Source organism: Mesitornis unicolor, unplaced genomic scaffold (assembly GCF_000695765.1).
Source record: "Mesitornis unicolor isolate BGI_N332 unplaced genomic scaffold, ASM69576v1 scaffold39415, whole genome shotgun sequence".
Classification (NCBI taxonomy): Eukaryota; Metazoa; Chordata; class Aves; order Mesitornithiformes; family Mesitornithidae; genus Mesitornis; species Mesitornis unicolor.
In genome coordinates, this window is record NW_010185538.1 from 4,372 (window position 1) to 28,979 (window position 24,608).

At 44.2% G+C, this 24,608-nt stretch overlaps 1 protein-coding gene across 1 annotated transcript; it reads right to left on the minus strand.

Annotated features, from left to right (window-relative positions):
• Positions 1–5,936: 5,936 nt before the first annotated feature.
• Positions 5,937–14,283, minus strand: NCALD (neurocalcin delta). The gene is made up of 3 exons (XM_010184871.1): positions 13,886–14,283; positions 6,785–6,890; positions 5,937–6,486 (listed from the first exon to the last, which is right to left on the minus strand). The coding sequence occupies exons 1-3, from the start codon at positions 14,261–14,263 to the stop codon at positions 6,389–6,391; spliced, it is 582 nt and encodes a 193-aa protein (XP_010183173.1). The 5' UTR covers positions 14,264–14,283; the 3' UTR covers positions 5,937–6,388.
• Between the last annotated feature and the right edge of the window lie 10,325 nt (positions 14,284–24,608).

The following is a 24,608-nucleotide window of genomic DNA, read 5'->3' on the forward strand; positions in this document are numbered from 1 at the left end:
TGGGTCACCGCGCGCTGAATGGTGATGCATGGGAAGATACTGCTCCTGCCTGGGAGAATTTGGCTTTCCTGGAATAAACTGTGGCAGCAGGGAGTGAGCACCAGTCAGGTTTGGCCTGCAGTGCATCAACAAACACATACGCCATAATGAAAACCACATTGTTCCGAAGGTTCAGTGTGTTCTTGAAATGTTCAATACCGCCATTACTTAATAATAGGGAATAAATAGTCTGGCTGAGAAGGAACACGCAGGAGGGCCAAAGGCTGGGAACCATATCAGAAGCTGTTCCATCTAAGTGCATCAAGCCCAGCTCCTCCAGATGTCTGGGTCTGGTGTTTGTTATTGATTCCCAGAGAGGGTAAGATGGCAACCGTGAGGTGGGCGCAAAGCCTTGGAGAGCCAGGCATCCTGAGCACCTGCCCTGGGAAGGTGGAAGGTCTTTGGTATGAAACCAGGGCAAGAGAGGAAGATCTAAGAGATGTCTCAGCTGCTCAGCAAGAGGACACCACAGAGAGAGTGGCCATCCTCTGCTTTGGGGTCTGGGAAGCACTCATCAGGCTGAAGAAGCTCAGATGACCATCTCTGTGGTGGGACCCAGAGTCCCTGGCCTCAGCATACAGGGATGTGGGGATGGAGCAGCCCATGGACCAGGCCATCGCAGAGGAGCTTTTCTGTGCTATTCTAAGGGAGGGTTTCACCTTGCAGATTCAGACCCTGATCTAAAAGCAGTGATATCTCTTACAGATTTTCATTTCTCTGGTCTTTTCACATTGTTCATTACAACCCAAGCTCTTTTTTGCCTTGTTTGTTGTACATTAGTCAGCATTTAATATGTGATAGTTTAATCCCAACTATGTATGTTAAAATAACAACCTGTGGGAGCAATGAGGAAATAAATTCTGTACATTGCAAGAAGCCCCTCACTGCTGGCCTTTCCAGCTGTTACTTGTTAAGATGTGGAGCGTAGATCTGAAAAGCTTTATATCATACCCTGTGAAAACCTCCACCCCTCCCTTGAAACAGCTTCTCAGTGTGGATGATTTGGAAGGAACGGCAGCAAAGGCCAGGCTGGAGCAAGGGGTGCTGCTGAGACCTCTGTGGTAGCCAGGGATGGTTTCTGCAAGGGCTGAGGAAATTTACTTTGCATCTGGGTGATCTCTCTACTGCTTTGAATGCACCTAAGGGCTCCTCAGCCCCTCAGCGATGATCCTGATTTGTACTGTAACTGCTCTCCACACTGATTTACAAACCCTGCTGCTTTCTTCCTTCGTCTGCTTAAAACACAGCTGTTCTTCTCACCTTCCCCCATCTGCAGAATGGCATGCAGGCTCTGAAAGCTGGGTAGAGCTTTCCCTTCATGTCTGCCACAGCTGGGAAAAGAGCTCCTGTGGGCACCGTTCTGCCCTCCGTTAGACTTTGGAAATGCCTTATGGTCCTCTTAGGAGCTGTCTGTTCGACTAGCAGCTGGGGCCTGGTGAACAGCTCTGTTGCCTGTGTGTAAGAAGGAGCAGAGTTATTCTACACCTGCAGCTGCATGCTCATGCTAAAGGTATTTGAAAGTGTATTTTGCCAGCACCTCTGACTGAATATGCAGCAGACAGAGCTGCTCAGCTGGAAGATGCCATTTCTGGTCTAGCCCTATCTGGGAGCACACCACACCATGAGTCTGACGTATCGCTGCTCTGCATCTTATCTGCCAATGCAGTCAATGGAAAACTCTGCATGCAGCTCTGAGTGCTGTTCAGTGCTCTGACTCTTGCCAAGTTTCTCTGTTTCTAGGCCCAAATTCTGCCCATGATACCAAGGAAACCAGCTTCACCCACTTTGAGACTCCTACATGAGATCCCGCTCAGTACAACACGGAACAACGAGTGAACCCAAATGCTTGTGCAAAGGACAGGTAAAATGTTCTTCTTGCACCAAGTACCTGACACCTAACTCCTGAGCTCACTTCCACACCAGGAAATGGAGAGAGCACCATGAGACAGGCAAAAAGAGGTGACAATGCAGCGGGTGTTCCCCTCGCCAGGCTTCAAAAGGAAACTCTGCTGAACGATGCCTCCTTTATCCTCACCATGCTATATTGCTATTATGTTTCATCTTCACCAGTGTTGCTGAAAAAAAAAAGAGTTTTAAAAGAAGGGAGACAGCTGAGCTCAGGGCATTCGTTCTGAGGCAGGGGATTCCCTCCCCACTGCCACGTGTCCCCGGGGACCTGCCAGTTGTCACCGTGTTCCCCGGTTCACATGTACTGGGAGACATACGGTCACGGCCATGTTCCCATCTCGGCTTAGTCTGTGGATTAGGGCGCGACACCAAGTTACCACAGTTCACCCAGTTTCCATGAGTCAGCTGAGCTGGGATTTCTGCCCATGCATGTGCTTCCAGCCCACAGCAAATGCAAGCTAATGCGACTTAGGCTGGTCTGTAGTGAAAGAAAATTAAATTAAGCTGCCTTATTGCACGTTTGCCATCAGTGAAGAGAGCACACACTGAAAAGTCCTGGTGGTCAGCCCTCAGGGGCAGTTATTAAAACATGGGGACTGCGTCATGTGTGACCACTTCTTGTGTTGATGTGCTATATTTCTACACATAGACCTCATTCACCTACAGAAGTTTAACACTTCTGGCTTACTGTTTTAAGCAGCAGCGTCTAAAAAACGTGGAGATCATGCTTTAAAACAGAGAACAACAAAGGACAAAATGCCCTAGCGGCAAGGTAAAAATCCTACAAGTCACTAAGAACAGAAGAGGAACAGAACAACTCCGTGTACCTCAGGAATGTTCCCTGCTGTGAATTCACAGGGCTTGAGATAATGCTGAACTATAGACCCTTCTTCAGTCCTGCTCAAACCGTAAGTGCTCACAAACACACACATGCTGATTTTGCAGGGGTTGTGTTCCCTTCCCAAAGTACCCTAAACCAAAGACAGGCTGCTGCAGATGCGCAAGCTATAGTCCTCACTTCACATCTTCTGGCCCAGAGTCTGGCAAGCTGACAGGGAATGTCAAATAATTGGGACTGGCATTTTCCATGGATTTGGTCTACATGTGGGATTAATTCATGTGGAAAACACGTGAGTGAATGACAGAATGGCAGAGATTGGAAGGGACCTCTGAAGATCATCTAGTCTAACGCCAGATCGCCTGGTCCAACCCCAAGTGAAGGTTACCTCTTCCACATGCAACTAATACTGGAGAATGTATCTACAAAATTGAGATGTGATGTGAAATAGTATGTGCAGTCTGCTATCCCTCCTGTGTGGAAATACTGCTAATTGATCACTTGAAAAGTGTCTGACAGGATAGGTAATTTTGTCTTCAAAAGGTTTCTGAAGGCAGCTACGATTGCAAATGTGAATAGCAGCAAAGCAGAAAATTCCACTCTGAGGCACAGCACAGCACTGCTGTCCTGCTGAGCTGGGGTTTGCAGATGCTCCTATCACAGCTCCAACTATGGATCACTTTTAAAGTACATGCAGAGGCAGAGAAAGAAGGGGTAGTTAATAATTTAAAACAACACCAATCCTCAGCGGTAGTCAGGTAGAAGAATAACCTTAGTTCACTCTGTAAATGTTTATACAATAGTCTTATCTCCAGCCATGTCCTCTGCAGCTATAGGCTAATTCTTATTCTTCAAATTTTTGTGAACTGTGGGAAGAAATAAGTCTCTGCAAGCCTAGGGTCATATCTCAGGTTGTGTTTTCAAACATGTGTTCTGCAGTATTAACACGTGAAGCAAGCCTGGCCCCGAAACCCCAAAACTGCTGAACAAAAACAAACTGAGAGATTAGGTTCTGGGCCAGAAATATCTTACAAAACTAAAAAGAGATGGAATGCAGTTGCTTAAATAAAAGGTAGCATTTTACAAGTTTCAGTCAGATGTAGCTGCTTTCACAACACTGAGAAGAAGATGGAGTTGTAGAAGGTACCCAAGTTCACCTTCAGCAGACGCCAGCTTCTGTAGGTCTGGGCTGCTTTGGCCCTGGGTGCCTGCCCAGGTCAGAAGTTCAGCAATCCGCCAGTTCTGCCTACGCAGCGGTGCTGATAGAGCACCCTGGGAGCAGCTGGGGCAGCAGGACTGGGGGTGACAGAAGAGGTGGTGGTCAGTGCATGTCCACTGACTGTCCTGCAGCCGTGCCCAGCAGCCTGGCCAGGCCGGTCCTGCTGGGAAACCCTTCAAGCCCTCCAGAGGGAACATGGCTTTCAACATACGTGAGGAGATGGGTACAGGAGAGAGGGCCAGAGCCTTTCCAGGTAAAGCAGAAAATCACCTTGAACAAGGCAGGCACAGGCTTTCCTTTGGAGGGTGACATCAGTGCACAGGATGGCTAATGAAGATTTGGGAGAAAGAGATAGGGAACATTTACATCAATGGGAAGGATTGGTACAAAATTTACCAGTGATGCTTGTAAGAGTTAAAAGCGCTAAGTATTGAAATCTGTTTGTGTCTGTGGTTGGGCCTCTTTTGCTCTCTCATTTTCCCCACACTCCTCTCTGCTTGGTATTTTGATTAATATAATGGGAATATATCATCAACTGGATTTCTGTCATCATTTGAGACAAAGATGTGTGTCTGAAGACATTTATTGAGTGTAATTAGCCACTCATAATAATTTTAGTACAACTGATTAGCAATGTCATTTTCAATTTATTTTTATTTAATTTTAATATGCTCTGCACTTCACACCTGGCAAAGCGAATGGTATAGAAAAATTAAGTCTAGGATTTTTTCCTCTCAGTTATTGTACATGCTAGCTAGTGTTCAACATAAAATTATTCATACTTAGCTACTTATTCATGACTTCTAATTAGTACTTAGCTAATCATCATCTGCAAAGCAGACTTATTTTACTTAGTTTATTTTAAATTAAGGCTACTGGGGATTAGCATCTACAAGGTCACTTGACAAAACGCCAACCTTGCCTGTCAGACAAAGGTTACTCTAACGAGCTCACGAATTCCCAACGCTGTGCCCTGCCTACATGGGTACCTTTCCAGCAGGATCACGGAGCAGACTTTAGCTAATGACAGATTAATGCCAATTTAGTCAGCATAATGCTCCTGTCGCTAAAGCGTTTCCGCTGCAGCAGGGCTTGTAAAGTCCCTAAGAAAGCCCACGTACATGTACTAGCTTTGCATACAGCAGCTTTGACCAAAGGATAAAGTTTTGCAGCAGCAAATTTCAGAACTCCTGCATCTAGGCGAAAAGATAAACATTCAACATTTCTCTCAAGAGCTGATCTTTTTTTTGTTTTAATTTTTTATATATATAAATATACCATAAAGCGTACCATTTCCTCGTTTCAGTACAGATTTTTTGAACTTTACTAAAATAAATGAAATATAAATGCTACAATTTCCTGTTTAAAATAAGTTTTGATGACAGCCTTCCTCTATGAGCAGGCCCAGAAACTCTGTTAGCTACATGGAGAGAGACAAAAACACCCCCAAAACTTCACACTATGCAAAAGCATTCAGAGCAGCAGCCGTGCCTCAGCTGGAGCTGCTTGCAGGTGTCTGTGAGCTCCCCACGTGAATGCCTGCTCTCCTTAGTAGAAACTTTATTACTAACCTGAAAATTTCACATTCAACATGTATATCTCCCTTAAATTCATTGTCAAGACCCAGTTTTCCATATCTGTGTCTGCTTTTACTGATCCCAAACAGCAAGAGGTATGGTCTGTTGTGGATTTGGGGATCAGGATTGCAAATTGCTGAGTTTTCAGATAAAGCCATGCAAAATCAACCACTGTAAACCTAGTAAAAAATGGCGACCTTTGTTCTTTCCATTCTCCTTCACAACCTGGAAAATGCTCACAGCACTGAAACACCAAGGCATAGGAGCAGGGTTGTGGACGATACACCCCGCACACATTTTCCACTTTTGTACTTCTTCCCAATTGTGTCTTTGACCGTAACTGGTGCCTCCTGGACATGAGAGGTGGTTCTGGGTGAATCCTACCCACCTCATCACAACCCCTTTGTTTCAACCTCTACTACACTTCCAGGTCCTGCTGGTGAATACTCAGCTCCTAAAGCAGCAACCTAAAATCTGTCTGTGTGTCTTGCTGCCAAGGGTGTTGTTGCTGGTTTACTCGTTCTCAACGTGTACTTTCCAAAACAGACACGTTAAAACAAAAAAAAAAAAAAACAACAAACAAAATCTTTAAAACAATGATAATATCACAATATCTGTTTAAAACAGTACTGCCCATGCTCTGGACAAATTGTTAAGAGCAATTCAGCATTCTTATAATTAATCCACAACAAAAGAAGCTATAAGATGCCACAAATGAAGGCATAATTGGCCATACAGAGGCAACACTACCATGAATGTTGTTTGGCAAGGAAAAAAAAATATACATAATTCATCCAAAGGACGGGTTCAGAACTGCCCGGCGCTGCTGGGATCACACTGCAGGAGACGGACTATGGATGGATCGCTCTTGGCGCCTCGGATGAACTCTTCCAGAGAGAGCTTTCCTAGAAAAGAAATGTGTCTGCTTAGTGCACATGGTGGGTCGCAGCACACCTGCCAAGTCTCTGGACAAGCATGGTAGAACGAATCTGGGGAAGCCCAAGGGAAAAAATCCCTGGAAAAGCAATCCTGCAAGGCAAAGTCCTGCCTGCCTGCACCCCGCGGGCTGTGGGTGATGGTGGCTTTGCCTGGGTGGCCAAAAGAGGAGTGGTGAGTCTGAAGGGTCGCCCCATGCGGGCAGGACACCCCGGCCACTCAGCGTGGGAGCAGAGGTGGCTGCCCCGGCATCTGGAGGGTGCCTACCGTCACGGTTGGTATCCATCTGGCGGAAGATCTTCTCTGTCCTCTTCTCTGGTGTTGACTCGTCTTCTGGCATCTTCATTACAGAAGAAACCATCTTATAGATTGCCTGTGGGAGCAAAGAGCTGGTAAGAAAACACATTATCTTAACGCAGGGGTATGATTATCTCCTGGTGACAGCAGTAGGCAGAAAATATCCCAGGAACATCAGCTGGGACCTGTCTGGATGCTGAAGGGAGTTGAGTGGCATCAGTACATGCAACTGCCTTCTTCAGTGGCACACTTCTTTATGAAATACTGTGTTTCCTTATTTAGTCAAAGTCGAACACAATCTGGGTTTGGACTGAGGTCACGTTTTTCCTTATTAAAACAGTCTTTGGATTCATTTGTCACTTGTGCAGCACATTAGGCACTGGCAGCTCTTGGTGCCTGGGGGAACGATAAGACCACCAAGGTCTTGTCCCTTGGTGTGGTGTGTCTCTATGCTTTGGCCACTGAGACTCCATGGCTTACCACCCCTGTAGCCTCACCCTGCCTTTGCTCCCCCCCATCTCCTTTCTCCGTCCCCTTGGTCAGCATCCTGCCCACAGGGAGGGCAGTGACTCACTCCTGTGTTTGCCATGTCTCACAGGTAGTGAAGACTTGAGTAGCAAGGAGCTGGCCTTTTCCTTGAGGGCTGGTGTGCGCACACAACTCAAAACCTCATTCGCAATTTGTTTCATGGAAAGCAACTGTTCATAGAATCACAAAATGTTTTGGGTTGGAAGAAACCTTAAAGATCATCTGGTCCAAACCCCCTGCCATGTGCAGAGACATCTCCCACCAGACCAGGTTGCTCAAAGCTGTGTCCAATTGGTGCCACCCATAGCTGTTCTCTGCACAGACAAATCCATTGGTATCAGCCACCCCTAGAAGAGAGGTGATGTTAATTTTAAACCAAGGATGAGTAGTTGTCTCTGAACTGGTTATCCAAAGGTTGCCTGCAAATGTGACTGTGCAGTACCAGTAAACGAGTGTTTTTGGTGTCTGATACCTTTACGGTGTCACACAGCTGGGAGAACAGCAGCAGCCAGACAGCTGTAGGTTGGTGGTCTCAGGGGAGTCTCCAGGCCATTTGGAGAGGCTGCACATCCCAGCCCAAGGCAGTGTTGTCCCAGCCTGATCAGCTCTGTCTGTTTCCCATTGCAGCTCATTGGGCTCTGGCTGGTGGGTACTGCATTGGGCAGCCACTTGTTCCTCCAGCCCTGGTCTGGAGATGTGGATTGCTTTCTTCCACAGATTCAAATTCTTATTTGCCCCCCAGGAGGGTGTCTGCAGGGGGCAGCTGATAACATGTGACTGCTTTAGCAGTTTGTTCTCCGCTTCCTCCTGCTCTGGGAAGGGGGGTCCTTGGCGCAAGCCCAAGATTGCTCACTGGACCTCCCCTCTCGCCCTTCCCATTCATAAAGGCACTCTGCCTAGCATGCTCCCATCATCTGGGATCCCATCACCTCCTATTCCAAGGGCCAACTCCATGAACATAACAGCACAGATTCATGAGCTGAAGGATGCTGCTAAGCAGCACAGACATTTTACACTCAGGCTCAGGAGTGCCCACTTGCTTGGCCATCTTGCTGGCTTCTCTGCCAGCAGCTCACCTTTCGTATCTCCTGACCTTTAAATAACTTCAAGAATTACACTCTGAGAAAGGCACTTGTCTGTTTAATTAATTATTCATTGCTTAATCTCAACACAATCCAACACGTGCTCCCTCAGCTGTGTCACCAACGCCGCGGTCTTGGATCTCCTGATCTGCCCTCCAGTAAGTCCATAACACTGGCTATGGGCCTGGGCAGGGGAAGAGGAGAACATTGAAATGTTGAAGCATGAACAGCACCTGGAAATGCAAAAGTGGTGGGCACCCTTTTAATTATCGTTGTCATCATCATCATCACCATCATCATCATCATCATCACTGTCATGTTTTGCACTGTGAGAGTGTCCAAAATCTCCCAAGACAATTAGGGTGCCAGAGCACTGAGCAGAGCCTCAGTACAGGCAGAAATGCTGTCCACACAACCATGATAATCTGACAACCAAGAGAACAGAAGAAAGGATGGACATTGCAAGTACATGAACATAGGGATGAGGGAGCTGGGGGAAGGAGGCAATAGGGGAAGAAAAAAAAAGGAGAGGGTGAACAGTAAGAATTTACACCTTCCTCATCCTCATCAGCATGCAAGGTTTGCAGAGGTCAGAGCAGAGATGAGGCTTATAAATCTGCCCATGTTTAAGCATCTTAAGCTGTCTGGCTTTTGTCTGGGAAGGAAAAGAGGTGGAGGGGGTCACTCCCTCACTCTGGGTGAGAGGACAGCAAAGCAGAGAATCTGTATTGAAAGTCTGGGAGGAATGCCCTGGACTGGGAGTACAGGCATGTTTACCCTGATCAAAGTAACCATAGTAAGAATATGCAGATTTTTAGGACAAAAAAACCAACCAACCACTTCAGGATGACTTCATCCTACAGGGTCCTTTTCACAGAGGCATGTGAAGGGAATAACAGATGAGATATTCTAGGAAAGCCAGATGGGAATAACATAGTAAGCGTTCCTTTCATGCTGAAAATGGTTACTCTAGACAAATTCTTATGTCCTTACTCAGAAGTTCAGTGGGAAGTTTTCCCAAAGTAAAAGCCAGCTAAAGCTGATTAAGAATCTTAAGACTTGCCCTATATTAATTCAGTGCAGCTATACAGAGCTCTTTATTGCATGTTTGAAAGAGCTCTGAAAGGAAGCTGCTTTCATGCAGTAATTACGTGGAGCTGGGCTGTACAGACCCTGGGCCATAACTGGGACTGAAATGCTGCAAGGACTGCACTCCACATGGAGAACGAATCCTTGATCTTGCAGCACTTGGGGTGAAGACCATTGGTGGCACTCAGCAGGAGAAGGTTTGGAGGTGGTTCTCTATCAGCAGCCACCTGAGTCAGAGCAGCCTCTGCTGGTGGACTTCTATCAGGAAGGCTCCTTACAGCTCCCTGGAGCCCCCGGTTCCACTATGAAATTGTGCCTCCAGAGCCCTGTGCGCACCGCTGAAGCGAGCACTGGATCCAGCTTGATCTGAACTGGCTGGGTCCCTGCTAAACTCTCTCCTTTGGTTTTCCACCTGCGTGTGGATGAGCAGTGATGGGTAAAATCTCACCCCTACGCCCATTGCCACAAGTTTTTCTCCCAGCCACTGGCTGGCACTGCTGCACTTGGACCAGAAACCTTGGTGGGGGCTGTGCTTTCCTGCTATACTTGACGGAGTGTCAAAGAGCTCCTTAGGGTGATGGCAGCAATGACAGCGCAAATTGTCAGTCAATCCTTTTTACTCTGTTGACATAAATTTTGACAGCTAGAAGTCTCATAAAGTGAATAATTGGCCCGAAATAAATTTGCTTTTCTCCCAGTCTCATGGGGATTTTTGACACTGTCTTTACTAAGAGCCATACCAGCTTCTGCTTCTTCCCGTAACAAACTCTGTTTCTTCCTGGCTTACAAATAAGCTAGCCCAGCAAGTGAAACCTGTGTGTTCTGTTAGCAATAAACTGAAAGTGTTATTCTTGTCTCTCAGCTCAGTATTCTTAAGATGCCTTATGACTCCATACGGTGAAAAAATGCACCCTTAGAACAAGGTTTCCATCTCTTGAACTCTTATTTTAAGAGTCACCAAACATGTCCCATTTCAGCAAAGGGAACAAACACAAATCTTCCAGATTGGTTTGCAGCTATTTTTGAGTGGACTGGGCTATTTAGATTATAGGTAAACATACAGGAGACATGAAAAGCATTCCTAGAGCGAAAGAATCTGAGAGAATCTGTGGTGAGGTCTATCAAGAGGGCAGGCTATGAACCATCTTCCCACGGGACTTTGCAGATGTGGAGTGCCTGGTAGGTGTAGGTGTCCCATGGACCTTCGTTCATTATGTTCTGCAGTTGTCCGCCCACGGCTAAAGTCCTTCAAGTTATGTGATCCTCCAAGCTGTGCAGCCAGCTCCATGTGGATGGTTCACGTGTCTCTCCAAGCAGAGCTTTTGGAGAGTTGTCTAGGGGAAGCTCAGGGTCAGGCATGGTGAGTCTGTGATGGGTATGGGTACATTGTTAACAGCTCTGTGGTAAACGGAGCTTAAAGGAATGCAAGTGCTTTGCCCCCCAGCCCATCACTTTGCAGGGAAAACTGGCTTCAAAAAGCTGTTGTGGACCACTCATATTCCTCTCCTTGGTAGATGGGCAGTTACTGGGGCTCCTGTGAGACATGAGCCATCTTAACCAGCAGCTCTGCTGTTTCAGTGCTGTTGCTGCTGCCTTTGTTACCACAAGCACCTTCTTGTGCTGCTGAGCAGGAGTGCAAGGCCTGCATTGCCTGCAGCCGTGTTAGGTTAGGCCAGAGCATGAGGAAGGAAATGCAAGTAATGATCAGCAACAGTGAATATCACTACAGAGGGAGGATTTTCAAAGCACAAAGACAAGCAGACTGAAAAAGAAGAAAACCTGCCATGCCCCTGTGTTATTTCATGTACAGTAATCCCAGAGTCACTGGGGCAGTATTTTTCTGTGAGACTAAGGCTTTTAGATTGATGGTGCTTCTTTTAGCATTCATTTTGATGTACTGTCTCATGCAAAAATCCTAATGAAAACAGTGTAAATCCCACTATATCAATATGCAAATGTATGCTTGATAAGAGACTTGTAATAGGTACCTCTGAGACGTATACTGGAGATATAACAGAGCTCTATTTTTCATTATCAGAAAGACTGTGACAGCTGAGGGCTTCCAGGAAGACATTTGATACGGAATCCTGTCTTTCCTTATTAAAATGTAATAATCTTTCGTAAAGTGATAGTTGTTACTGTTTTTTTGTAAGTCTAATCACTCTACATCAAAGGAACCTCTCAATAAGGCAAGAAAATGTGCTTATCTACTTCAAATTCACATATCAGCTGAATATGCTTCCAAGGACTGCACAACAAATCCTATCCCACTGGGAGGACCTACGTATGACCAGTGCGATACAAGGACATCCCTGTGACCTTAAAAAAATAAAAAAGGAAGAGAACAGGGTGAGACCTACAAGCACAGTGCTTCACGGGCAGCTCCATCACAGGAAGGACAGCTTTCCTCACTGGAAAACTGCTGGTGGTCCATGGTGCAGAAATGGTGGTTGCTCAAGCTGTTTGCTTCCAGAATAGATTTTTGTGTGGTCTCTGAAAATGTGAGGTGAGAGTAAATGAGATAAAGCATTGCTTAGTTGAGTTTCAGGTGCAATCTGAAAGGAGGAGAGAGCCAAGCCTCTCAAGAAGTGTGGTGAGAGGGCTGGAGTGCCGAGCTGAGGGCTGTACACGGTCAGCGTTGCTCTGGCTTGGAGGTACAAACTGCCAAAATTTTGCCCTACACTGATCCCGAAGCTGCAGCTTCATTTGATGATGGCATCATGGTTGTAAAGGACAATGCTACAATTTGGTACCAACACAAATACGAAGAGGAGGCAGAGCATTTTAGCCTCTAAACATGCTGGTGAGCATATCTGGAGTAACTGGAAAAAACTGCTGTCTTTGCTGGTCCTCTCTTGTCTCTCTACAGAGAATCCAACCACCAATGCTTTCATTAAATCTGATGTGAACACATTTATGGTCTTGTTCTCACATTTGTGGTCTTGTTCTCCCTGCTGTAAATCTTCTGGTCTGGGGATTTGTGCTGCCGTTCACATTGAGGTCTTCCCAGGCTACCCAACAGCAGTGAGGGGTCCTGTGGACTCCAGGGCATCTCCTCCTCCTGAGGAACAGGCGCTCCTTGTGTTTGCTTTGTACTTTGTTAGTTCTTTTGGGATTCTCTTTGTTTTCTCATGAGGAGCAATGCAGCTAGAAAAACAATAATTGACAGCCTGTTTACCCTGTCCGGGGGAGAGGAAGGTTTGTAAGGAACAGTGTATCTCCTAATGCAAATATTACATGGGCTTTGTCATGGCACGGAGACAGGGAGGTCTCTGCATCGGAATGCAGTCCTACGCTTTAACTCAGACATAGGAACACAAAGCAGAGTAAGTGAAAGACAACACCACAACCCTACATTTGCAGCTGAGCTTTGTATATGGTCTGGCTGAAGAACCTTGGGAGAAAGACGAGGGCACCACATGTCAGGCTGACTCCATACATGCAGTTTGCCATCGCAGCTGGTAATTTGTGTGCATTCCTTTCCTTTGATTTCCAGCACAAATATAAGTCTGAATAATACAGTATGTAGTTAGCACATCAAAATTTCCAGGGAAAGAAAAGATCCTCATAACAGGCACTTTTTTCTTTTTTTTTCTTTTTTTTTCCTTTTTTTTTATTAACAGAGCTGTATTATACAGATTCAAGCTGTGTAAATATGCTACCATATTAAAAAAATGTTTTAAAGCTTTCAGGTGAGTGATGTGCCTCAAGGGTAAAAAGATGTCAGAAGAAGGCAAAGTGAGGTGGGACTCCTACTAACCCCACAATAAAATGCATCCAAAGAAGCTGTGTATGGAGTCATTGTCTACCCAGATAAGGTTTATCTGTACTGGCAACCTAATATGAAGACAACTAGTATGATACAAAGTATGCAGACCTCACTGGAATTAGGCAGATGGACACTTTAAAAAAGTGTAAGCTGGTTCTTCATAACAACATGATTTCAAAGTAGATTTGTTTCTTATTGTGGGAGGAGACTGCCTTCCTTAAAAGTACACTACCTGGATCATCTATGATACCTACTTGGTCCAACTGTAATTAATTGTAATTAACTGACAGTGATTTCCCAGAGAACATAATTACATTTATCAACAGATTAGTTGCTGTGTTCCAACCCAACAGAATTCTCAAGGGAGCACTGGAGCGTGTTGCTCAGGAAAAACTTACAATGGATACCAAATGCTATAGTTCAAAATTCGACACGATCTTTGCCAAATGAAGTAACACTTTCTATTCAAACAGTTATACAAAGAACCAAGATCATAAACCCCCAAATGCTGCCAGAGGTTTTCATTCAGTGTCTCACTGCAATATTGCTTCATAATTTGCTTGGAGGGAGGGAGGCCAAGGGGTGCCTCTGAGCAGCACCTACCTGCACGATTTCCAGCATCTCTGACTTACTGATGTAGCCGTTCCCATCGAGGTCATACATGCTGAATGCCCACTTCAGCTTTTGCTCCAGTTTACCTCTCGACGTTACGCTCAAGGCTATGATGAATTCTCTGAAGTCTATTGTGCCGTCTCCATTGGCGTCAAAAGTGCGGAATACGTGTTCCGCAAACTTAGAAGCGTCCCCATAAGGGAAAAAGTTCCCATATATTTTTTTAAATTCCTCCATAGATAAATGTCCACTTGGACAGTCTCTCAAGAAGCCTTTGTACCACTCCTGGATCTCATGTTCTGTAAAGTCTGTACTTTCTAGCAAATCTTGCATGACTTCAGGGCGTAGTTTGCTGTTTTGCTTTCCCATATTGATGTCAAATATTACCTGCAGAAGAAAAACAAACACATATGAATTATAATTAATTATTAGTTATTAATTATTTATTATTAATTATTAATAACTATTAGCTTGGAGGCTGTAGAATAATGTTGGATTCTGAGTTTTCTGATGATGGCTCACTCTTGAGAATCAATTGAAACTTTGGGCAGCATCCATTACTACAAGTATTCTCTGAAAAAAAACCAAAACCAAGCTTAATCTACATGTAGATTACATTGCCTTTTCACAGTCTGGAGAACTGTAATTATGATGAATTATTGCCTTTGTAATCTGGAGGTAAGCAATGGATGTTGCAAGGTGTAGCTGACCAGTAGCTGTGTTTCACAGCACACCCTCCATCCCAGTCACCCGTCTCAAAGACCTGTCCTGAATGAGATGCAATTTTTGTACTTCTGGTGGAAACCAGGTTGCTACAAAGGCCTATGTTCACTTGGTCTTGCTCCAAAATAGGATCAAGGTGCATCTACAGTGAACACTGAAACCAGGAGCTCCAGAGCCCTTCTAGATATATCTTTGTAGCCAGAATCAAACAGAGCAACCCAGAAGTTGCCTCTCTTGTTTGGCACGAACCAATTCCCATTTCAGTTCAAAGTGCAGATAAAACCTGAAAAGATTTTGTCAATGGTGGATTCACCCACCCCAAACTATTACTGTGTTTTTTAATTCTCCTGATAGTCAGAAATTGGATCTATTACTAAGTAATATAATCTGGGTGGTTACAGCTCTTAAAAAAAAAACTCTTTAAAAAAAAAACACAAAACAAAACACCAAAAAAACCAAAGGAGAAAAAAAAGCACACCCAGACAACAAAACTGGAAATTCCTTTACCTCAAATTAACCATTAAGAAATATTATTGGATACAGCTTCTGTCAAACTGCCCTAATTATATTTTATTTAAGGCAAGTTGCTACATATCACATTGTGCAGCAGATTTACTAATGACTGATGCCATTTGCATTTTAAGTTTTGGAGCCTGAGTGTGTTGACTACAAAAGGCATCATGATCAGTTTTACTGGAAGCTTAGCATTATACTTGAATTGTGGGAAGCTGTTCTTTATCAACAGAAACCTGCCCGAGAACTTGTCATGCCAATGACAGTCACAACTAAAATCTGATGCATGGATAACTTCAGTAGAATTGCAAAATAATTTATACAAGACTTCCACACTGCTGGCAGAATAGAGTCTCTGGACCACAGAGATGGATTTATGAATGTTGTCTGGAGTTCCTAATGAACATTCAATAAAAAGTCTTTTTTAGACCAAGGTAATATTTTTAAAAAATTAAGAATAATACATTGTCATTACATGTCAGAAGCAGCTAGTGAGAAATGTACTATCATTTGAAGCTAATCTACTGTCTCATATATTTGGCACTGGGAAGAAGAAATGGAGGCTCCCCCAGGTTGATGCTAATTGTTTCCTGTGGTATGAAGCTCCCCTTCTGCCCAAGGTGAATTTGAGCACTAGGCAGCTAGAAGACTGACTCCTTAATCTCCTGTCTTCTTGGACCAGAATGACCGAAAAGCTTTGTTTCTCATGGGTAAAATGGTGGGATCTATCCTAGATCTATCTGTGTCTCAACAGGATCCACTGACATCTGTCTGGTAACTAGATGTCCAGTCTAAACTCGTTGCCTACACAGTTGATGGCAAATGGGTCCCCTGTTCACAGAGAGGAGATTGAAAGGGGTGGAGTCCTGCCTGGTGGACCCCTTTTGTCTCCTGACCATTTCAAGAGCTTGGGTGACTGTCTTGATCCTAATGATGTATTTTCCTCCAAAGTGTCTCCAAAACACATGGAAAGTGGAAGATGTCACCTCCAAGGCAATTTTTTTCTATTGCCTTTCCTCCTTTCATCGTGATCAAAACATAATGTACAGTTTTTAAGCAATTCAAGCTCTTAATACCCTGAAAATAGCAGAAAAGTCCCTGTTTTACAGGCCCGTTCCAACAGCTGCCGAGGCAGCTGAACGTTGTGTTGCCTTCAGCGGGTGTTGGACGGGGTCCATTATAAACAACCTGGGAATTAGCTGAGTGAACGGATTACATTAGGGCAGCCAGACGGGTTTATGTCAGGCAAAACAACACGAGCAGGGTCTGCCAGCAGGATGGAAAAGCAACTGGACAAGAGAAGTGGCTGGGCTTAGTCTGGAGAGGCACCAGCTCAATATAAAACAAATCAGTAAAATCCCCAGCGTAGGTAGCAGCCACTCACACCCACGGTCGGCAGCTACTCCGCAGCCCCAGGGGCTGCACGCTTTTCAGACCATCAGAGTAGAAAGGGAAGATCTCTGACTAACATGCAAGCTGGCTGCTGTAGGAGTGAGCTGGCATTAGTGACATAATCCCTTGCTGCTTTTTAATATCTCAGACATTTGAAAATGCAAAACTCAGCTCGCACACTGGACTTCCTGTCCAGAAATGATTTAAAAAAAACCCCCAAAACAGTGAGCTAACATGCCAGCAGTAGCCTTCAAGAGACAGGCAATAAGAATGGCTTTCAATAAAAAAAATGATACATTTGTAGATGCACATGGCTGCAGGTGCAACATATTTTTACCAAACAATAAAAAAATACAGAATAGCAGAACGCACTGCATTGCATTGCATTGCATTGGTAGAAGCAAGACATCCTGAGCAGAAAAATTTATGTTCTCCAGGCAGAAAGGGAGAGCTAACCATATGTGACTTGCAGTAAAGGGTTGAAATTCGCAGCCGTTGTGATGCCAGGCAGCACAGTCAAAACCAGCAGAATTATTTCTGAGTCCACTTGTGATGAATTTGTATCACGTTCTTTGCCCTCCAGATTGTTTCTTATTAATAGGTTGTGTTCTAGGAACCATAACGATGGGATTTGTTGTGCCTGTTCTATCAACAACAGATCAAAATGCTTTTGCAGTCCAAGTACAGAAAATCCTTGAAGACACTTGAAGATCCTTATAATCACTTCACACACTGCTGCCTGCCTCTTCAGGACAGATCAGATTATGGGCAGAGCTAAGAGAATGTCAGCTCACAACGACAGCAGTAAATGCACAGAATGAAATAAAATTGGATCTGATTTTCGGCATTTTTCCACAGTTTATCACCTCTGTAGATCTTTCAAATTTCTAGTAAGTCATTAACTGTTAAAAATACAGCACGTAAATAGTGAATGGCAGTCACAACAGTAAAGTAAATTACTGACAAAACTGAGAAATGGATGTTGTAGGCACACAAACCAAAGACAAATTAAGTGCTTAATCATTATGTTTAATTGCATTACTACAATTTCTTCCTCCAATACAATGGTGTTAGACACAATGTATATGAATGACTTCTTATATAGGACAACATGACATACAAAAATAGGTCTTAATTCTGAAGGGAATATAATTTAGTAAAAGAATGTATTGGTGATGCCTTTATGGCTTGAAGGGTTGATACCATCTCAGCCAGCAACTACAGAAAGGAAAGCATCACTGCTGTGTGGTTGCTATGAAAAGAATTTCTGCTCACTGATTATTGGGGGAAATGTCACAGGAGCTTCTCCATAAAGAAAATACTCAGAGCTGGCTCTAATCAGGTCTGGATGCAGAGTTTTTATGATGAGCCTGAAGACGGAGCTTTTTGACAGACAACTGCCTGTGACAATTCAGCATCTAAGAGAATAAACGAATGAAGTAGCGGCTGACACCACACTGAACCGACTTTCCCTGCAGTGCAGCACACTGTATGCAGGCAGGACAGCGATGCCTTCTCCTCAAACAGGGAGGACCAGCTGGACAGAAAGGCAGCAAACACTGACTCCATCATTGGTCTCTTTTCAGCTGTTTCCTGCTGCTCACACACAGTTGTTACATTGATCTGAAACCTCAGCATAAGGCAAACACGTTGCCTGCTTAAGCAGCAGCCTTGCAGGAGCTGGGAAGCTGCGGCAGCCGAGGGCATGCAGCAAACCCATTCCTGTGTGGGTGCAATGGAAGCATCAAAACCTATTTCCTGAAATGAAATCAACATGATTTTTTCTGTTGTGGATTCACTATAATAAGCAAGTGCTAGCAACACCTTTCTAACAGTGCTCTTGCTCTTCAAAGCTGATGCCCATCATATAAAGACAACCCTATTTGTTCTTTACTTTTTTTGTGGGTTTTTTTAGTTGTCTTTTTTTTCTTGAGCTCAGTTTACCAAAGACAGCAAGAAATCTTAATTTTTATTTAGCCTGAGAAAAAGAAAATTAAAAAAGGGGCACTTATTCAGGGAAGTGTTGCTCTAAAAATGGAGAATTTAGAATATTGGGTACTTCATCGTTAACAAGGTACAAAGCACCTGAAAGGTGGAAAGAATCAGTTTGAAGACAGGTCCTGCCTCATATATTTCCAGTGGGGATAGCAAGGAAAATAACACCATAGGCTTGGCTACAGAGACCAACTGTGTAAAAATGAAGACAGAAGAGTTTTCAGAAAGAAGCAGGGAAAGCTCCATTTTGTGATTTCAGCTATTCCACAATTTAAAATTAGAAAGAATTAGATAACAAAACATGAGCTTTAGGGGACAGTCTTTCAGTGGCAGAGAGATAGCACTGGACAATGCAAGAAGCCTTTTACACAGCTGCTTTGCACAGCCCTAGAGCCAGAGGATGCACGCAGAGGTGTGCAGGTCACGTCCTGGGGCATGGGAGGAGAAAGTTTCAGTACCACACCACTAAAGTGAGGACATTTCTCCAGCATAGCTGAGAGACAGCCGGATGATGGGCATACCAGTACCAGCTCACCAGTACAGTTGCAGAAAAGAGGGATGAACCACCTCGTTGTTTGGCTTCAGAAACTGCATTTCTTGATTTCTTACATGCACAGTGTGACCCATTTCCAAAAAATAATCCACTTACAGGGCAATGATGTCTTTAAGATTTCTAAGACATAACTTGAGAATTTCCCCAAGACTAGCAATCGTGGGGTTTCAACCTCTGACAAGCAGCTGAAGAAGCTCCTGACAGACACTGGAAGGAACCAAAGGCTGATCTGTACAACAGGATCACTCTGAACCAGTGCTGCTACCTGACAGTAGCAAGAAAGCAGCGCTCCAGCATGAGTCAGTCCCCTGTGGCAGTGCCTAAGAACTTGTCTGTGCTACAAGGGCTTTCTACAGGCCCTGTGGTTCTCCACCCACTGTCACTGCTGTTGCTTTTCCTCCAGAACAGCTGTTGATTGTTACTGAAAACCCGGACCTGTGACAAGTGGACTCATAGACGCCATCTATCTCTCAAGCTGGCTACACATCTGGATGCAGCAGGTATCTCACCTTCTTTTGCGTCCTGTCACCGCACACCAGCCTGCACAGCGCAATGTACAGGGTCCCCGCAAGCTAAATTCTCCTGCCGTCACTTTCTCCCACTCCTCCCAGTTACTTCTCCGCCTGTCACTGCTCAACTCTGCTCTGTCACAAGCTGAAAGAAGGGGCGCTGTTCTGTTCTGGTTGATGAAACCTCTGGTTGACCAAACTACGCAGCATGGCATCCTCATTCCCTGCGATAAGCGGTGGGATGTCAGGGAGAGACTGCAGTGCATCTCAGAGTGGGGAACTTTGACCAGAGATGTGTCCCCAGGGCTTCCAGGCCAAAATTTTGCCCTGTTCTCCACACTTCACAGAGTTAGAGCTGCTCTCTTCGTTCTCCTCTGCCAGCTGCTCCTCTGCCAGCTGCTATCATTGCTTGGTAAAGCTTCAGATACCAAATACCAGTTCACCAATCACAGTGCATGTCAGCCTCTGCAAATTCTGCTGTAATTTGCGATCCGATGTGTGCACATTTCCAGATGCACCTCTGGTTCCTTTTTGTCCATGCCCTTACAGAATGGGGGAAAGTATGTGCATTTCCAAAAGCGAAGGCCTTAGTGAACACATTCTGGTTTATACCAAGCCAAGTTTCCTTCATAAGGTCAGTTATTCCTTCAGGCTGTAATACTGCTAACTGCTGTACAAGCTCTGTAACGAGATGTTCAAAGCAGCAGCTATCTCAAGTGACACATCCTCTTCCCATCTGTGCGTGCTGTTTCCCCGTGGCTGGAACACCAATGTTGCCATGGCCTGATCATGAAGGCAAACCCAACAGTAAATGTGGGCAATGCACTGCAGTCATCCTGCAGCTCTCCAGCGAGACTCAGGTGAGCGAGGTGGCAACGTGTGTGTGTGCATGTGTGCAGTGATCTCTGCTTTGCTCTTCTGATGTTCACAACCTCAGAGCCACTTCCAGTGCTGCTCTCCTCTTTCCCACTGGAAATTTCAGTGCCAGTGCAGGATCCCACTCATGGGACACACTGCTTTTGGTTACAGCAGCAGCAGCGCTGGGAAGAATAACCTCTCAGGTCTTATGCCCCTCACTGTGAAGCACAAGTGTACCTGGTCATGAGATTTTTTCTTCTTGGTCCCACAGAAAACTACCCCACGGGCTTTTGGAAGCAGCCACTTTGTTTTCTTCTGGCCATTTCTAGTTTGTTTTCACATGTTCATTTGAGTAACCAGTGTGATAACAGTTGCCAAGAAAGGCTTTTGTTCTATTTTTTTAAAAACAGCATCTTGGAACATATTTTTGAAAGAAAATCAAACTTATTAAAAATCACTGAGGTACTTAGCAAAAAAATAAATACATGCACAATAAAATTTTGAGCCTTGCGATCCTCAATTTGTCTGCTTATATGTGCAAACAACAAAAAAATAGATAAAATTCATGAACAAGATTAATTTTTAAATTCTGACATTCTCTTATCAATATTCACAAGGAACAGCAGTAAACAGATTTGCAGTGTGATATAACAAATATCCAGTGCCTGAAACATATACTATGGAGTAAAATTTCTGGTTGAAACTATAGCTGACATTAAAAAACAGGAAGAAAGAATAATGAAGAAATGAAGAGGAGAAAAAAAACAGAGGAAAATATGTGGATGGGATCATCATTCAGTATTTATGCTTTATTTGTCAATAGAAGGAACAGAGGACACATGTGCCATCCAGTTACCCATTGGTACCTCATAACCTGTTTATCACAATAAATTTCACTCATTTTGTATTCATCTCTTCATCTGATTCCAGGATTCTGACGTTTACTGTTTCGTTTTGTATCATGACCCTGCTCCCCCAGCTCCCTTACTAGGGATCCTTCTCCTAATTGCTCCTTTGACAGTTCTTGTCCTGTGCTTTCCTGATACAGCCCCCAGGAGAAACTCAAGACAAGAAATAAGTAAAACATTTATAGATCTGTGTTTTAGTTGAGATGGGCAGTCCCAGCAGGAGCAGCTGCACAGAGTTCATGTGTTTCAAACTTGCACATTGAGCATCAAAAGCCCAGGCTCTTATCCCTTCAGATTTGTCCTGGCAGCAAAACGCTACAGCTGTTCCACGTTGTCTCCTGTTTACCTTATTGCAATTTCTTTGTACTATTTAGCAATGAGGGCTGGCGTGGGGGTGGAGGAAGGAGAAGCAAGGTAAGTGTCCCTGACAAGAAATGGCAGTATATTGCTATCAGGGTCTTCAGCATCAGTGGGTTAACTAGATAAAAGTCTGGTCTGTTACTGGTTAGTTAACTTACTCTCAGCAATGCCTGTGGTCTTGGCTGAAATTGTTCTGAGACCAGTAAGTGGTGTTTTGGCCTCGAGCAGTGAAAGGGATGATGCCCTCACACCCCTCACCTCCGCATCAGCTTCAGCATCTCAGGGGCTTCCAGAGAAGGCCTCTGTTTCCAAAGGGTTTCCTGTAAGACTGAGTGTGTGGTACAAGAAAAATGACTAGGTGTGAGTATTTCTACTATTGGGAGCTGGGGAAAAAGGGCACGTTATGCAGATTTGCACAGCGTGGCATACTGTGTCACTCTTCCCATCTTAAAGCCTTGCATTTAGGACTCAGAGCTTGTCTGTGAAACTGCTCCTAGCTGAAACTTGGTGTAGATCTGTCCATCAAAGAGGAGTGTCTCTGTATCTGCTCATGTAACGGACTCTGTTTGCTCCACCTCCACCCATCAGATTTTGATTGTGTGGGGGCATTAACCAGTTCTTAACCTGGTGGTAATGGCCACTGCAGAGCTCACTCGCCTTGGCACAAAATCTCTGCCACTTCAGACAAGAGTGCACCTAAGCATCTTCAGGAAGGTTTTCTGCTCAGTTAAGGTATAACTTCTGTCCACACATATGGATAGACAAGCAGTGAAGATAGCCAGAAAAGGCACTGCTGGAGACACATATAAAGCAATCAGTGTTCCCAAATCCTACAGTGACCCTCCAAAGTGGATGTAAATGGGCCTCTGTGTTCCAGTGTGGACACAGCAGGAGCCTGGCCCTCCAGCCTTTCTCAGCACCCTCAGCATTGTCCGGAGTGCTTTGCAAAGTGATGCAGAGGAACATCACCTATGAGTGGCATGAAAAATGATGCAGTAGGTGTTGGTCAGTCATTCCCCAGGGCTGGCCAGCAAAGGCTTCACCCGCACGGAACAGCTTGAAAGTAACATTTTTCCCTGCTTAGTGAGAAACTCATACAGATTTGGTTAAGACCTCTGCTCAAACTCCCAAAGTGTCTCACTATTTCATTTCAATTCTTCCTCATTTTTAAGAGCTCACAACAAGAAACATCATGCCAATATTCACATGCTTTTTTTGCTTCATAATCATTCATTTGTAGAGAATTGAGGAACAACAGTTTACCACAGGGTTTGTAAGAAAAAAACAACTATTTCTTCATTAATCTGGGGTAGAACCATCTAAGGTCTTTAAAATAACTAACTCTTTGTCTTGGCAGACTTCAGATGACTCTTTTGGGAATTAGATATATATTTATATATTTGACTTCTTCTAACTCTATGGAAATAGTATTTTTGTAAAAGTATGTTTGCCTTTGCCTAATTTTGTACGATAAAGGGCAAGAGAGACTTTGCTGACAGAGTACATTAGGACATCTACCCTCAGGAGGATGCTTTTCCAGATTTTACTGCACTCAACTGTTTCACTAAGCACAGGACATTTGCAGCATGTATAAACACGGGTGTTAAGCTAACAGCGGGGGAGCTGGCAAAAACTCTCAGCCTTTTCCAGCTGGAGGGGACTTTATCTAGTGGCATCCTTTCAAGAGGAGACCATACATCAAGATCCCAATGAGGGATATTTTCTGCTCAGATATTTTCTTTCCGTCTCTCTTATTATGAGAGAAACCTCTGAGCCTAAAGTCTCTTTTGTTTAACAATCCCTTTCTGAACCACATTTTCTAAAATGCTCAAGGTCACATTTTTCAGGTACTCAGCACCCACAGTTAAAACTGGGCATCTGAAAAGAAACACATTTTCCTTTTGGGCACCTGTGTAATAGGCAGCTTCTCAAAAAACATCTGTACCCAGTAAATTGAGACCTCCCAGAAAATAACACCACTTATTTTGGTACCTAACAAGGGCCTGAGCGCTTTAGCAAAGCCAGCCTTCCTACATGCCTGAGTCACTGCAATTTGTCTATCCTGATACTCACATCTCCAGCCACATCAAACTCGGTTTATGCTCCTTTCTTCCAAAGTGTTTCTCCTTTGTGTAAGTCACTCACTGGTAGTAACATAATCCTCCCCAAAGCACCCAAGCACACCAGGCATCAGCCTCATCTAGCAGCAACTTTATCGGGTTTCTAATCTGTCCTACATCTTGTTCAGTCCTTTTATGTAACCATATATGCCATACCTTGGTGTAGGATAGTGGAAACTAAAGCAGAAAGCTACTGTTGCACAAAGTAACACGAGAAGCTGATGTGAATTCATGATCTTGATTTTTTAATCTTTGTAAATAAATAGCATGTGACTCCCAAAGAGTGACATTTGTGCTTAATCTACCCTTAAAAAATTGTTAACAGATGGTCTCCTATCCCACAGCAGAGACTTGGTGTTGACAGATAAAATGAAAGAATGATATTGGAAAAAACGGAGCCATTAACTGGCAAAATAGTTATTTTTAAAGGTATTTTTTAAAGATGGAGAAAGGAATGATGGTGGAGGTTCCTACCTGGAGAGTAACTGAGTTTTTGTTTCATATTGAAGAAATTTAGTGGAACTTTCTCCAGGAAAGTAGACAACAGGAGAGTGGGAGTGGGAGGTTCTGGCAGCCAGGACCAGAATTTTGCTAAGGAGATGGAAAAAAGATGCATGAAGATAATGTCAGAATTCACAAGTTCATAAATACGAAGGTCCACGCCAGGGATGGTTTGTCCAGAACCCAGCACTGTCAAGTGTGCCTGAACACGAAGGACCTCATGTAAGGGGTGGTATGGATGACTAAAGGAATTTTGTGGGAGTTGTAGGAATTTTTTAAAGC